A 15,843-nucleotide genomic window follows, 5' to 3' on the forward strand; every position below is an offset into this window, starting at 1 on the left:
CGGATGCAACCCCGGTTCCCTGAAAGAGAAAATAACCATCAACATGAGATACTGCCGTCAGGCAGCACCGGTAGGCTGAGCTTTTATAGCAAAGCTGCCGATAGGCCCCCACGCCAGCTGCAGTGTAAGCCCGCCCCCCTGGGAGCTTATTTAACTGCGCGCGCGGGGATGCACTTCCTCTTTTGCTCTTCAGGCCGTGAAGGCTACCGGAGCGACCTCGCAGCTTGATGGTTCTTTTCTCTTTCAGGGAACCGGGGTTGCATCCGCAACCTATCGTTCCCTTTCAAGTCGAAAATAACCATCAACATGGGATACAGTGTACCCTAGCTGTCGCGAGGGAGGATTCTCGGCAGTAGGACAGACTTACGTCATAACGCAACTGCGTAGGCAGTACATCTAGGCATATGCGGAGCTGCGCCTCAGCGTCTATGCTCGTAATGACACCTGTTTTAAAGGTGGAACAGTCAACACCATGCTATCAACCACTCTATACGTCCGCATCCTGAGGCGTCGTAGAGTGTAAAACAGATGCTCCAAACAGTGGAGCAGAGGAATCCAGTACATTTAACCTGTAAAACCTCATGAAAGTATGCGGTGTAGCCCAACTGGCTGCCGTGCAAATATCAGACACCGGCACCCCTCGAAAGAGGGCCCAGGATGTCGCCATACCCCTGGTAGAATGCGCCTTCAACTGCCCTGGTGGTGGAAGGCCTGCAGATTCATACGCTAATTTAATAGCATCCACTATCCAGTGGGAAAGGCGCTGTTTAGACAGCGGCTGACCCAAAGATCTAGAACCATGGCATATGAACAACTGTTCTGTCTGCCTCACAGTCTTTGTACGGTCAATATAACACCTCAATGCCCTCACGGGGCTGAGCATGTGTAACCGCTCTTCCTCTGGGGAAGAAAAAGGAGGAGGATGGAACGCCATCAACTCGACTGACTGGTTCATGTGGAACGGGGATATAACCTTTGGTAAAAAGGCCGGATTAGGGCGCATGGAGACCTTAGAACCGTCTCCTGCAAAACGAGTACAAGAAGGATGCACTGAAAGTGCATGTAACTCGCTCACGCGTTTTGCTGATACCACAGCCAGCAAAAATGCAGTCTTAATAGATATGAGCTTCATATCCACGCTGTGGAGAGGCTCAAACGGTGCCTTGGTAAGGGCTTCTAGCACCACATCAAGGCTCCATGACGGTAAACTGGTAGTTCTTGGAGGCCGCAAGCGTCTTGCGCCTTTCAGAAACTGAGATGCCAAAAAATGGCAACCAGGTGATAAACCGTCAATGCGTACATGACAAGCCGAAATGGCGGCTAAATACACTTTAAGTGTAGAAGGAGATTTCCCTTCATCCAGCAGTTTCTGCAGAAACTGCAATATTACTGCCATAGGACAGGAGACTGGGTCGTGGCTCTCAGCCAGACACCAACTCTGAAACAACTGCCACTTATACGCATACTGCGACCTAGTAGAGGGCGCTCTCGCACTCTGGATGGTCGATATAACTGCAGTCGAAAGCCCTAAGGCTGACAGGCGCTCCCGCTCAGGGGCCAAACCCATAACTGCATGAGTTTGGGGTTCAGATGCCAAAGCTCTCCCTGAGCTTGGGACAACAGGTCCGCTCGCAGAGGGAGCTCCCTCGGGCGACCATGCAGTAATTGCACTAGACTCGGGAACCATATTCTCCGAGGCCACCAAGGAGCGATCAGAATCACTGTCGCTCGCTCTACCCTGACCTTCTCCAAGAAGGCGGGGAGCATCGGAATCGGTGGAAAGGCATACAGGAGCCCTGGCGGCCATTCGTGAGCCAGTGCATCCACCCCCAGGGGGCTGTCGAGGTCCTTCACCGAGAACCATAGAGGACAGTGCGTGGTCTCTCGCGAAGCGAAGAGATCGACTTGCGCTGTGCCGAACCATTCCCAGATGCGCTCTACCACCCGAGGGTGAAGACGCCATTCGCCCGCAAGAGGACCTCCTCTGGACAGGAGATCCGCTGCGTAATTGACTCTGCCCGGCAGATGAACTGCACGCAGAGAGGCTAAACGCGGTTGAGCCCAGAGCAACAGCCGCGTTACCATCCGGTGAAGACCGGGGGACCGCAATCCGCCCTGGCGATTGATATACGCCACTACTGTGGTGTTGTCTGACCGCACTAACACGTGCTTGTCTAGAAGCACTGGCAAGAAGTGCCGAAGGGCGAGGTCCACTGCTCTGAGTTCCAGAGCGTTGATGTGGGCTGACCTCCAGGGTCCTGACCACACTCCACGGGTCCCTGTCCCGTTCCAGACTGCTCCCCAGCCTTGGTTGGAAGCGTCGGTTGTGATAACTTCCCTTCGGAAGATGGGACCCAAGCGCACGCCCTGGCGGATGTTCAACTGAACTTTCCACCAGCGTAATGCTTCCCAGCAGGTTCGGGATACCCTCAACCTGCGGTGCTTGTCTCTCCGCGGGTGCAACGTGAAGGCATTGAACCAGGCCTGCAGAGGTCTCTGGTGTAGTAAGCCCAAAGGAAGGGCTTGCGAGGCGGCAGCCATCAACCCCAGCATGCGCTGACAGAGCTCCATGCTGACTGTTTCTCTCAACCTGAATAGGGAGAGACACTGCTCTAATGAGGCAACTCTTTGTGTCGATAGGGTCGCTTCCATGGACACTGAGTCCAGATGCAGACCCAAAAACTCGGTCTGTTGGCTGGGCACAAGGCGGCTCTTGTCTGGATTGACCTTCAGACCTAGCCGCTGAAGATGGTCTGTAACCATCACTGTGTGCTGTGCCAGCTGCTCCTTTGACTGCGCGCAGACGAGCCAGTCGTCCAGATAGTTCAGCAGTCGGACGCCTTGAGCCCGCAAAGGAGCTAAAATGGCGTCCATACACTTCGAAAAGGTTCGAGGAGCTAGAGACAGGCCGAATGGCAGGACGCAAAACTCGTAGACCCTGCTCTGGAATGCGAATCGTAGATACTTCCTGTGACCCGGACAGATGGGAACGTGAAAGTACGCATCTGTCAGATCTATGGTGGTAAACCAGTCGCCCTGCCGGACAGACTGGACAATGTGCATCTTGAACGACAACACCCATAGGTATTTGTTCAGTACACGCAGGTCTAGAATAGGGCGGAGCCCGCCGTCCTTCTTTGGCACAAGGAAGTATTTGGAGTAGAACCCCTGGTCGGTCAGAGCAGGGTCTACTAGTTGAATGGCACGCTTCCTGAGCAATGCCTGTATTTCCACATTCAGAGCTGAGGACTGAACCACGTCCTTCACCACAGTTACCACCACCCCCCTGAAGGGGGGGGGGTTTTAACCGGAACTGAAGGGTGTACCCGGTGAGTATAGTTTTGCGCACCCAGATATCGCTGGTGCATTGTTGCCAAAACAGAAGCTGTGGAACAGTATAGGGTTGGGTTAATGGCTGCCTGGTTTTCTCAGGGCTGCTTAGGCTTCGCTCGCTCACGAGGGGCCTGGCCAGAGCCACGAGGGCGTGGTCTGCCGCCTCCTCTAGGTCGCCACCCTGTGCGCTGCGGTCTCCCCATTGGGATTTGGCCACGCGCTGCTGTACCCGCTGGGGAGGTCTTAGTACCCTCTGGACGCGGCTGGTGTTGCGGTGGTGTTCTACACCACTGATGTTCTTGTGGGCGTTTGACCTGGAAAGGCCTACGCGGCCATATCGTAGCAAACTGCTGTGATGCCTCTCTAGCCTTAGCTGAGCTTTGCAGCATCTCTTCCACCGCTGGGCCAAATGTGTGCCCCGGTGTAATTGGGGCATCCAACAAGGGAGCTTTGTCATGCTCCTGGACTCTCGCCTGCGAGAGCCAGAGCTGTCGTCTGGCCACCACCAGAGACGCGATGCTCCTGCCCTGGGCCCGCACGCTAAGCTGGGCTAGCTTGACCAGCAGCTGGGCAATTAGCCCCAACTCCGCTCTCAGAGACACCGAAAGGTAGTCTGGGAGATCCTTTATTAACGCAGCCTGATAAACTGAGAGGAGGCTGGCCAGACTGGACAGCCTAACTGCCTCTGTAGCCGCCGAATAGCCCCTCTTGAGGTGCACCTCAGTGATCCTGCACTGCTTGTTAGGGCAGGTGGGGTCCTTCACCAACCCAGAGAGTGTTGGTGACTTCACCAATGCTGCAAACGCAGCACCAACTGGCGGAAATGACGCCAGACCCGCTTCACTCGCCCCTTGCATGGTAAAGGCAGCCGCCTTATGTGAGGTTGCCGGGGCGGAGGCTGGAGTCCCCCAAGTGGACTTCACCTCCTTAACAAAGTCTGGGAAGGCCGGAAGCGTCCTAGAGTGCTGGCCCTGTGCCAAAGGCGACTCAAAAAGAGAGCGCCTAGGTTCTTCAGTGGCAGGCCATTCTAAGCCCAGGTGGCGAGTCGCCCGCTCTACTAGGGACCATAAAGAGTCATCTACGCCTACCTCCATCTCAGACTCTGAGTGGTGGGACGAGAGCTCTGCCTCCACACTATCCTCTCCGTGGAGAGGCTCACCCTCTGATGCATCTCGAGAGATAGCATCCACGTCCCATGCATCCTGTTGCGTAACTGGAACGGACAGGGGTTGTGGTGGGATGATCGGCTGGTTGACAACCGGTCTGACTGTCTCCTCTGCGGCCCGAGCTGTGGCAAGGGACATGAGCAGCGATTGCTGCCCCATCATAAGGTCCATAAACTGAGACATCTTATTAGTGAGCTCAGTTACACCACCTCGCCTGTCGCGACGAGGAGAACGGGAACGTCCTCTCCTTCGGGGCGATCTAGAGCGGGATCTCGAGATCTGACGGGGGCGTTCGCCGCGAGGAGAAGGGCCTCGCATTACAGAAAGGCTGTGGGAGCGGTCTCTCTTACGCCTAACGTCAGGAGATCGTTGACCAGGGGTAACCTGGGAAGGCGAACTCCTGGAAAAAGGCAGCTTCGCTGGCGGGGAAGCCAAAGAAGGCTGCGGGGCGGAAAGGGTGTGTGACGACCCAGATGAAGGGGAGCGATCCCCGACTGCTCTCCTCGCCCTACGACGCAGAGTGCGCGTCTGAAAGCTTGCACATGACGTGCAAAAGGCTTTGTCTGCCAAGGCAGATGCCGCATGCTCCGGCCCCAGACAGGACACGCAGTCCTCATGCGGGTCATTAGCCGGTAGCTTCGTCCCACAGGTGACGCAGCGGTGAAATGACATGGTGCAGCACGTTGTATGCCGAAGCGTACCGTGCCAGTAATAGGAGCGCCGAGCGTTAAGCACTGAGCACCAAGCGTACAGCTTTAAGGTGCGTTGAGGCGCGTGCACCAAGCACTGAAAAGACAATCGTCAAGTGCGTGCACTGAGGCACCGAGCGTCGAGGTGCATGCACCGAGCACCGAGCGTCGAGGTGCGTGCACCGAGGCACCGAGCACCGAGCGTCGAGGTACGTGCACCGAGGCACCGAGCGTCGAGGTGCGTGCACCGAGGCACCGAGCACCGAGCTACGAGGCGCATGCACCGAGGCACCGAGCGTCGAGGTGCGTGCACCGAGGCACCGAGCACCGAGCGTCGAGGCGCGTGCACCGAGGCACCGAGCGCCGAGGTGCGTGCACCGAGGCAGCGAGCACCGAGCGTCGAGGTGCGTGCACCGAGGCAGCGAGCACTGAGCGTCGAGGTGCGTGCACCGAGGCACCGAGCATCGAGGTGCGTGCACCGAGGCACCGAGCACCGAGCGTCGAGGTGCGTGCACCGAGGCACCGAGCACCGAGCGTCGAGGTGCGTGCACCGAGGCACCGAGCACCGAGGTGCGTGCACCGAGGCACCGAGCGTCGAGGTGCGTGCACCGAGGCACCGAGCACCGAGCGTCGAGGTGCGTGCACCGAGGCACCGAGCGTCGAGGTGCGTGCACCGAGCACCGAGCGTCGAGGTGCGTGCACCGAGGCACCGAGCACTGAGCGTCGAGGCGCGTGCACCGAGGCACCGAGCACCGAGGCGCGTGCACCGAGGCACCGAGCACCGAGGTGCGTGCACCGAGGCAGCGAGCACCGAGCGTCGAGGTGCGTGCACCGAGGCAGCGAGCACTGAGCGTCGAGGTGCGTGCACCGAGGCACCGAGGTGCGTGCACCGAGGCACCGAGCGTCGAGGTGCGTGCACCGAGGCACCGAGCACCGAGCGTCGAGGTGCGTGCACCGAGGCACCGAGCGTCGAGGTGCGTGCACCGAGGCACCGAGCACCGAGCGTCGAGGTGCGTGCACCGAGGCACCGAGCGTCGAGGTGCGTGCACCGAGGCACCGAGCACCGAGCGTCGAGGTGCGTGCACCGAGGCACCGAGCGTCGAGGTGCGTGCACCGAGGCACCGAGCGTCGAGGTGCGTGCACCGAGGCACCGAGCACCGAGCGTCGAGGTGCGTGCACCGAGGCACCGAGCACCGAGCGTCGAGGTGCGTGCACCGAGGCACCGAGCACCGAGCGTCGAGGTGCGTGCACCGAGGCACCGAGCGTCGAGGTGCGTGCACCGAGGCACCGAGCACCGAGCGTCGAGGTGCGTGCACCGAGCACCGAGCGTCGAGGTGCGTGCACCGAGGCACCGAGCGTCGAGGTGCGTGCACCGAGCACTGAGCACCGAGCGTCGATGTGCGTGCACCGAGCACCGAGCGTCGAGGTGCGTGCACCGAGGCACCGAGCACCGAGCGTCGAGGTGCGTGCACCGAGGCACCGAGGTGCGTGCACCGAGCACCGAGTGTCGAGGTGCGTGCACCGAGGCACCGAGCACCGAGCGTCGAGGTGCGTGCACCGGGCACCGAGCGTCGAGGTGCGTGCACCGAGCACCGAGTGTCGAGGTGCGTGCACCGAGGCACCGAGCACCGAGCGTCGAGGTGCGTGCACAGGTGCGTTGCGTGCACTGAGCCCAAGCACTAGGCGCCAAAGCGCTACACCAGGCGCCTAAGCGCTGACACCGAAAGCGCCGGAGCGCGTGTACTGCACCAGACGATCCACGTCAGCTGACCCGCAAAGCGGAGACGCTATGTGCTCTAGTACTGTGTCTGAGTCTCGAAAGACAAGGTGTTGTGCTGCTTATAAGGGCAACAGTTAATGCACTTGGTGGTCGTCTTCCTTATACTGTATGGGAAAAAAACTTTTTTTTTTTTTTTTTTTTTTTTGTTTGGACGCTGCAGCAGACACTACGTATAGTGTAAGAACAGTGGGGCTATACTCAATAGCAGCCACGTGGCAGTAGAACGCGCCGCGGTGGGGGGGGGGAGACTGCAATGCAGGCTGCACGCACACACACACACACACACCCGGTCTAGCCTAAGCAAGACCGAGGCTGCAATAATGCGCGTGGCCTAAGGCCAATGCAACACGCGTCCCAAACAATATACAATAAAATATATATAACAATATATATATACACAAAAACCCAAATAATAAATATAATATAAATTATATATTATAATAATAACAATAAGAAAAGGAAGACGGGAGACCACAAAGACGCGATGCCGAAGCAAAGCGAAAGGAAAAATATATATTAACAAGAAAATATATATAATCCTAAATAACACAGTAACTGAAATAAACTCAGAGAAGGGGTAATTAACCAGCTTCTCAAGCGTAAAGCTTATCGAGTACAATCAGTTAACAAGCTCTATTATCTATTAACTACCGTACCAAGGCTGAAGACAAAAGAGGAAGTGCATCCCCGCGCACGCAGTTAAGTAATCTCCCAGGGGGGCGGGCTTACACTGCAGCTGGCGTGGGGGCCTATCGGCAGCTTTGCTATAAAAGCTCAGGCTACCGGTGCTGCCTGACGGCAATATCTCATGTTGATGGTTATTTTCGACTTGAAAGGGAACCACACACAGGCGGAGGGCGGGCGCGAACCCGGGTCCTCTCGCAGTGAAGCATAGCGCCGATACCGCTGTACAACCGGGTTCGCGCCCGCCCTCCGTCTGTGTGTGGATTTCCTCGCTCTGTGTGATGCGCCTGCCTGCTGGAACCGAGAACGCTACATTGGTGTCAGAAGTGGACGCAGGTACCCCAGCACGCACTTGTCGGACTGTAGCCTGGTTAGCAAGTCCGGGGCGGACTTGAGGCTGGCAGGGGAGAGTGTAGCGTGCACGGGGGAAGGCAGCAGTAGGGCTGGTAGGTGACGTAATCACACACAGAGACATAAGCCCGATATACGCTCTTTGCAAAGGAGCCGGCTCATGTTGCATATTAAACTTCATCAACTGTGTTCATCATTTTCTTTTCATTCTTCTAACTGTTAAAACAATGGGGAAGAATAGCAAAACATTCATTTCAAAGGGAAAGGGACTCTTACTTTATTACACAAGTTATGGCAGTGGCATAACACAGGTGTGTCCAATCATGGCCCCGGAGGGCTATTCCACTCCTGGTCTTTGTCCCAACCCGGTTCTAAATCCTCTAAATAATGTGTGCGCTTCACAGCTGGTTTGAAGGGTGAATGAAGCACGCTTGCCCTCTCATCCTCGTTTACTACACGCGCATATGGGATATTGCATCGATTACCACAAAGGATGTAGGCGTCACAGTTAAAGCAAAGGCTGTGAAAATATTAACAACTGGGCAGCTTCACGTTAAAGTTGGGTTTTAAAAAGTCTCGGTGTGCGAGTTTACCTTTCCAAAAAAAAAAAAACCCGCGTGAGAATGATGGCGCGTGGAACCCGATTGGACCGTCAATGAAGCCCTCGCGCGGTCTCGACACCTCTTATAAACCCCCAGAGCGCAGTAAGCGAGGATACAGCCTGACTGCAGGGACTGGAGCGACAAGTGGCTGCGGGAAAACAACACCAATGTGTCGGAGCGGGCAGAGGATGATGATGCTGCCGCCTTGCTTACTTGTGGCGTGCTTGCTGCTTGGATTCGGCCGGGCCGCCTTGTCTTGGACCGGGGAGACCCCGCTGCTGCAGCCTGGGAATGCGACTCCCAACCTCGGTGAGGCGTCAGAAAGGAGGCTTACTTTTTTGTTTGTTTTTCTCTGTGAGTTTGTTTTTAAATGTGCTCAGTTCCACCTGCACTGCACAGTGCCTTCGTTACAAACAGATAGACACGGGGCGTCCTTCTGCAGTGATTCTCTACCGGTTAACTTTGCTTCCTCTCGTTCCTCCCGCTAGACTCCTTCCACACTAACGTCCCAAGCGAGGATGATGACGGCGGCGAGACAGCCTCCACCGGCCCGGCTCTTAAACCGGAGGATCCCGGATTAATCTGCTACGAGGATAGAATGACACTCAAGCTACCCGGCACTGGCGTGAAGGCGCTCCGTGTGCGAGGTGAGGGCGACTCCATACAACACACACATATATATTACTGGTTTATGTATGACTGGAATACAGAACTAAATGGTGCGTGCGGGTCTTACAATTAAAATGCAGTGTAGTTTGTTGACCAAGAAAGTAATTTTATTCTAAATAACAGCAAAATATTAGCTGGATATTTGACGTCTGTTTTAATGTTTGTTGTACTTCCTTGAATCGAGCAGATATTGAAACCTGGCAAATCCTGGAACATACATTTCAGATGACAGCATTCCCTCTTGTCTTGTTTGAATCTGGTCTGTGTTTAATAGACCCGCCTCCGTCCTGCTACTAGATGGAAATAAATCGCATGTTTACTTTAAACTTCGGGCACGTGGTCCCGGTGTAGCGACAAAGTGTTTCATCGTCAGAATGTGGTGCGCGTACCCGTCTAACGCCAGAAAATGATACGCTGTGATCGACTACTGCACACATCACTACAAACAAGACACTATCATACAGGTTTACAGTGTTAGATAACCCAGTTTGTTCATCACCAGTTACAACATGCCCCTTTCAGATGGTCGTAATTGAGCTAAAATCATTTGTGCGTGGCCGGGCAAGCGCAGCACAGTGTACCACGTTTTAATGTGTACCACACCCCGTGATGGATGACCTCGCACGATGTTACTATATTTCTTTTAGTGAAGAATCGCCTCCTTCCAGTGGCGAGCCTGGCCGGGTTTTGTAAGTACAGCGTGACGTTTAGTGGGGGCTACAGCTTGTTCACGACGTCATTCAAGGGCTGCAACGTGAAGATACAGGTAAGTTGCTTCAACTCCTTTTTACTGTGGGTTTGGAGAATTCAGAGACTCTGGATCCGACAGGATGCTCCTCAATCACTAGAAATAATTTAATGAATAAATAAATGCTCTTTTAATAATTGGCTACAATGTTGGACAGCATGGTAGAAATAGCAGGTAGACTATAATTGAGTTGGACTGGTTCTGTATTGGTGAGATTGATTCTATTGTTGAGGGACCACTCTGTTTTAACCCATGAAGTGTCTTGTGGATTTAATTGGCTTCTACCTCTTAACTAGCTGCAAAAGTGAAGTCAGTGTAGTGTATCAGATTGCATAAATACAGCTTGTGTTTGTTCTCAGAAATGTAGTACTCGCTGGGTTAATACCTCACCATTCCAGGCTTCTTAAAGGGAGTTGCTTTGATAGCAGTATTGGCCACCCCTGGTGTTACTGTCTTGTTCCTTTTAGGAAATCAACGGGATCTCCTCCTTTGTGCTCACCGTGTTCTTCGCAAGGAGAGGGGGTGCAGGGCTGGTGATGAGGTGTCCACAGAGCACCCCCAAATCTCTCCCCAGTGCAGCCTGTGGGGTCACCACTGTGACCTTTGAACTGCCAGAGGGACCCCTAGAGGAGGTCACAATCATAGGTGAGACCCTGATTGTCAAATGCTGTTCTGCATGTCTAGTGTTCTTCCTGAATCTGAACACAAGGGCTGCAACAAGACACAAATGTCACGACCGTATCGATATGAAAGTGTGGTACGATCTGCATCAGCATGTGATGGGCTACTTGTAGATGCCTAATGAGCTCAAACGATCATTTAGTGGCTATTGTTACATTGAGACTGGGATAGTGGTGTGATCCTAGCAGCTATAACACACCCTTCATAGCTTGTGTCCAACCATCCAGACCTCTCTCTTTACATTGTGTAGACACCATGATTGTCTGGCTCTGGCTAGAACTACAGCTCCCATCATGCCTATGCACCTGCAGCAATGGTGAGTGATGCTGGGAGCTGTAGATTGAGTAGTGAGCTATGCTGTGGTCTTGTATCGCGATACAAACTATATCCACCTATTGCAATATCATATCTTGACTCCTTTTAATACACAGTGACTTCTAGTATTTCACATTTGCATGAAGCTTGATATTGCTTCTCATGTTGTGTGTTTTCTCAGACCGGTCTGGTTTGGAGATGCTGATCAAAGACGCCCCAGATGAATGTGCTTTCTACCTGATGAAGGGAGACGGGATGAATGTGCTCACAATCTCTTACTATGCCAAGGATGAAGGCTGTCCTCTTCAAACACAGGTACAAGGTCAAAGCGTGCACTGACTGTCCTTCAATAATCTCAACCGAGGACCAGCGGCTATTGGCATAAAACCCCTTGCTGAAGCGTAACAAGGATACATTTTTCCCTTGACTGGGATATTGACTCCAATGTCTCAAGCTGTTTTCTGCAACACCCTTGAACTCCAAGGGAGGGAATTCACTTCAGGTGTTTTATAGGAGCAGCCACTGAACAGCACTCAGCCCTGCAGCCCTTAAGCTGGGGCCATTCAGGAAGGCAATTGCACAAGATTTGAGGTAGAAAGATGCTTCACTAATTCACAGAATTGCCCTTAATCCATTAAGTATCAACATGTAGTTGAAGTATCTGAACACAAGAAGTTGTATTTGTAATTTGGTACCTTTCTGTGTTTCTGGCTAACAATTACAGTATCAATGTTAAAATAAAACAGGTAGATGAGTTAAGTACTCGATGACAAAGTGAAGCCTGTCCTCCAAATAAGGACTGACAATTAAATGTTACAATTTACTACAGCAATTGTAGAAACTAACGGTTAAACTAACCTCTGTGCTTTCGCAGTGGTAAAGTCTGCAATTGTAGCTTAATCTAGTCTTTGGCAAATCTGGTGCATGATTGATGTCTGTCCTAGTCCAGTCCAATGTTCCTGCAACAATGTAAATTTATTGATTTAATATTTGGGCAAGAAAAGCTTCTCCCCTGATGCTACTGTAACAGTCTAAAGCAAGCTCAAGGCGCTATTCTAACCTGTCTTCCTCCCAGAACAATACCCTGGTCTTCCATGTGACGTACAAGGACGCGGAGGGACGGCCAGGCTCCATAGAGCAGGGGTGTCTCCCATTCGAACCCCCTGCTGTCTGTGGCCCCTCCAGCATGAGTACAGATCTTCCAGAGGGGCCACTAGACCAGGTCTTCATCCTGGGTGAGTCTGCAGTGGGAGGGGCTGGTTTGTAAAGCCTCTTGCTCTTAATCATGAATGCAATAGCAGTGTTACTGCCATAGCAGTGTACCCATTCCAGGCTTTACCAAGAGCTTGATTAGCCACTGTGTATAGGGAACAAGTTCACATGTCTTGAACTCCTAGTGACACCAGGAATAGCTGAAACTGCTATGCGATGGGAGTGTTGTTTCCATCCCTGGTGTCAAAGCTTATAGAGTTGGAATGGATTTTAGAGATGGTCAGCACTCCTCCTAAAGGGGGTGGATGGGGGTCAGTGATCATGTTGCAGGGAGTGCAGCAAGACTCCTATTGCATAGTAGTTACTATGAGCTTCATTCGCCACAGTGTAGGTATCCAGCTCAGGGGTGTCTTCAACTCCTAGTGAGACTAGTATTGGATCCTTAATTGTACTTGCATAAATCACAGATCCATTGGCAAGTTACCCTCCCAATGGCATGAGTGCTGTAGCTATACCCACCTCCTCCTGTCCTTGTAGATTGGAAGAACAGCCTGGTTGCTGTGAAGGCCAATGGCAGCTGTGGCTATGGGCTGGTCCAGGGGATTGGGAAGAACTACTTTATGGCTCCTTACGATGCTTGTGATGTGCTGAAACAGGTGAGGCTGTCTGTGTGAGCAAGCAGGGACCCCTTCAGACCTCGTCAATTACTATTGGACCTGTCATTTACAATGTAGTTGAACTTGGCACACCTGTGCAATTCCTGCATATTTGTCTTGCCCACAGTAACAGCACAGCAGTGTGACAGTACAGTGAAAGCATGTGTGAAGCATTAGAAACGGTACACAAAAAAACCAGAGCAGGGTAAAACTAACCCTTCAGTTTCCCAGTGAAAGCATGCTAAAGCGTGGTAATGGCTGATCATGCCATGCTTTCACTGAGCCTAGTTCTTGGCAATGGTAAATCATGCATTTTTGTGGGGACTTATTGTGTGTGTGTAACCCTTATTTCTCTTTGTAGAACATTGACGGCCATGTCCATTACTCGCTGTCAGTTTCGTTCTCTGATGTAAACGAGGTGACTCGCTTGAGGCATATGAAGTGCCGTGTCTTGGCTAAGCGTGAGATCCTCCCTCCTCCCTCTCTCCCTCCCCACCCTGCTGGTGTCTCTGTCTCCTGCAGTGAGGGGTGCATGACGGTGCTGCTGCCTGCCGGTCCCCTCGATCTGGTCAAAGTCAAGGGTGAGTCTGGGGCTGGCTTTTGACTGTCAAAGCCATGATTGTCATTTGAGCACTTGCAAATTGAGACTCGTTCTATCTTAAGCTGCTGAGAGCCTTCATGCTTTTGTCTTGGTTTATTGTAATGCTGATTTTATAAACCTATTGACTATCTGTACCTGGGGGGTGTATGGAAGCTTGCTGTGTAAAAATGTTAGTGTGAAACACATGTAGAGAACAGCTGGTCCAATAAACTTGTTCAGGAATTTTGGCACAAGCTATTGAGTGTCTGTATCTGGGGCTGCATGGAGGCAGTCTGTGCTGCATGCAGTGGCTGTAGATAATGGCTTTGTTACTGATGCTATGATTACATTCAGAACTGTGGCAATGGGTGATGGATGGCCCTAACCCAGGCTTTGTTTTGATCTTTTTGTAGATGACTCCAATAATCTGGTTGGGGTGCAGTCTGCACCAAGTGCTTGTGGCTACACTCTAGAGGAGAAGGATGGAAAGACCGTCTTCACAGTGTCTTACACGGCCTGCCATGTCAAGACCTTGGTAAGAGCCTGCCCAACTCGTGAATGCCTGGACGCTGCATCCAGTCCTTGGGTTCAGAGCAGGTTTACCAGGGGTCTGCTTGACCTTTTCAATAAAATACCTGAACAAGGTGGAGTTCTGAAAGCCAGGACTGGGTGCAGCAGGGCTAGTGTGTGTCAATCCATTTGTGTTGCTGGATGTGTGTTTTTTCTATTGTGCCAATGTCTCCACTCTCCCTCCTTGTGTTCTAGAATAACTTGTATGTCCTGACGGTGCTCTTCACCCCCTACTCCTCTCGCCAGAGGGAGGTGACGGTATCATCCTGCCCTGTACCCCCAAATCCCATCCCCCAAGAAGGTGGGTTTAATGAACTCCCTCCTCCCATTGCACAGGAATTTCACCTATTCCAGCTTTTGATCAGAGCTTGATTATCCCCAGGATCTAGTTAACAAGCTTGGGTGCGTTATTAAACTCGTAGCAAAACCCAGTGGTGTGCAGTGACAATCCACTGGGGTAGCAGAGTCAACACCTGCCCCCACCACACAATAACCGTTTTATATTGTCATGGAGGGGGGGGGGGGGGGGGAAGAGAGAACAGCAAGCGTGTTTTTAATGTAATTGTTTTGTAACCTTGTAATTCGTGTAGTGCGGTTTTGATACAAAAACTGCAACCTATAAACATTCTGAATACAGAAAAGAAACCAAGCTTTGAGTAAGCTGAGTAGATGGATGCATTGGGTAGCTTTCTTTTGTGGCTGGAGCTTTATGAATAGCTAATGTCAAGTGACTCTCCACACTACTTGTACACAGTCCATTCTGTATTCCTCCTTCAGTGGCTGAGCACATCTCTGTTTGATATTTTAACGTGATCAATGTAATGAACTGCCTCTAATCTCTTGCACAAAATTCAGCTTTTCTTGCACTGCTTAGCCTTGCATATGTCCTGCCTCAATGATTAGCCACCTGCGTAACAAGGGGCACATCTGACACTCCCATTGGTTAAAATTACTCCAGACCTTCAGACCAGGCAGAATGCCTTCAACTGTGTGTCCCTCCTCTGCTCACTTGTGCTTGGACTACCACAGAATGCAGGTCTTTTATTGGTTGATCATGTTGCAGGACCTTCAGCACAACCTACGAGTATCAGATTCTGGGGGTGTGGAGGGAGTGACACACTTGAGGCTGCCCCACACCAGATTGGCAGTGGTATCACCAGAAGTGATGTGACCAGTTGGAGAACTGGCTGATCTGTCCAGCTAATTGCTATTGACAAAACAATGATCAAGACTGGTACATAATCATGATGTTGAAATTGAGTCTTCTCTGACACTATTTCAACATGGGTGACAATAAGTCGCACATACCAGGCTTATCCAGTGCCTTTTGAAATGGACTCCCATAGTCTTAATCTTATTGCGGTCCTTGTCACAAAGCTCTGGGTGTTTCCTCTGTCATTCTGGGGATCAGCTTCACCCTGCTGGACCGCATGCATGGAAGCTGTTCTATTTCGTGTTGCCTGTGGTGTGATACATCTCAAGTATAGGTTTTATTAATCCCTGCAGTTGCGCCTGGTGTGTAGCAGCCTTTACTCTTCCAAGCAGCAATCCATACAAACCCAAGCCGCTGTCTCTTCACGCTGAATGGTAAATCTGCTTCCCTGTCTCATTTCCTGCAGGCTGTCTGATCCCAGCTGAGCAGCAGCTTCCCTGTGGCCCCTCTAAGCTCTCTCCAGCGCTGTGCCGGGCTAGAGGCTGCTGCATGAACCCCAAAACCCGCCGCTGCTTCTACCCTCTAGAGAGTAAGCACCCCGTTCCTCTCCTCCAATAGACTGATTTCCTCTTGCATCCATTGGTGTCGTGCACC

The 15,843-nt window shown here is 52.4% G+C and overlaps 1 protein-coding gene across 1 annotated transcript; it reads left to right on the forward strand.

Annotated features, from left to right (window-relative positions):
* Positions 1-8,643: 8,643 nt before the first annotated feature.
* LOC117963981 (uncharacterized) lies at positions 8,644-15,807 on the forward strand. Its single transcript, XM_058996672.1, has 11 exons — positions 8,644-8,914; positions 9,094-9,252; positions 9,922-10,040; positions 10,490-10,667; positions 11,200-11,333; positions 12,094-12,253; positions 12,768-12,886; positions 13,248-13,467; positions 13,880-14,001; positions 14,232-14,337; positions 15,656-15,807. Exons 1-11 carry the CDS (start codon positions 8,659-8,661, stop codon positions 15,805-15,807), a joined length of 1,725 nt encoding a protein of 574 aa, XP_058852655.1. The 5' UTR covers positions 8,644-8,658.
* Positions 15,808-15,843: the final 36 nt, after the last annotated feature.

This window comes from Acipenser ruthenus, chromosome 23 (assembly GCF_902713425.1).
Source record: "Acipenser ruthenus chromosome 23, fAciRut3.2 maternal haplotype, whole genome shotgun sequence".
Taxonomy (NCBI): Eukaryota; Metazoa; Chordata; class Actinopteri; order Acipenseriformes; family Acipenseridae; genus Acipenser; species Acipenser ruthenus.

Coding starts and splice junctions, on each gene's coding strand:
- LOC117963981 (XM_058996672.1), top strand. CDS start 8,659: ATGAAGCCCTCGCGCGGTCTCGACACCTCTTATAAACCCCCAGAGCGC. Junction 10,668..11,199: donor AGAGGAGGTCACAATCATAG/GTGAGACCCTGA, acceptor GTGTTTTCTCAG/ACCGGTCTGGTTTGGAGATG. Junction 13,468..13,879: donor CGATCTGGTCAAAGTCAAGG/GTGAGTCTGGGG, acceptor ATCTTTTTGTAG/ATGACTCCAATAATCTGGTT.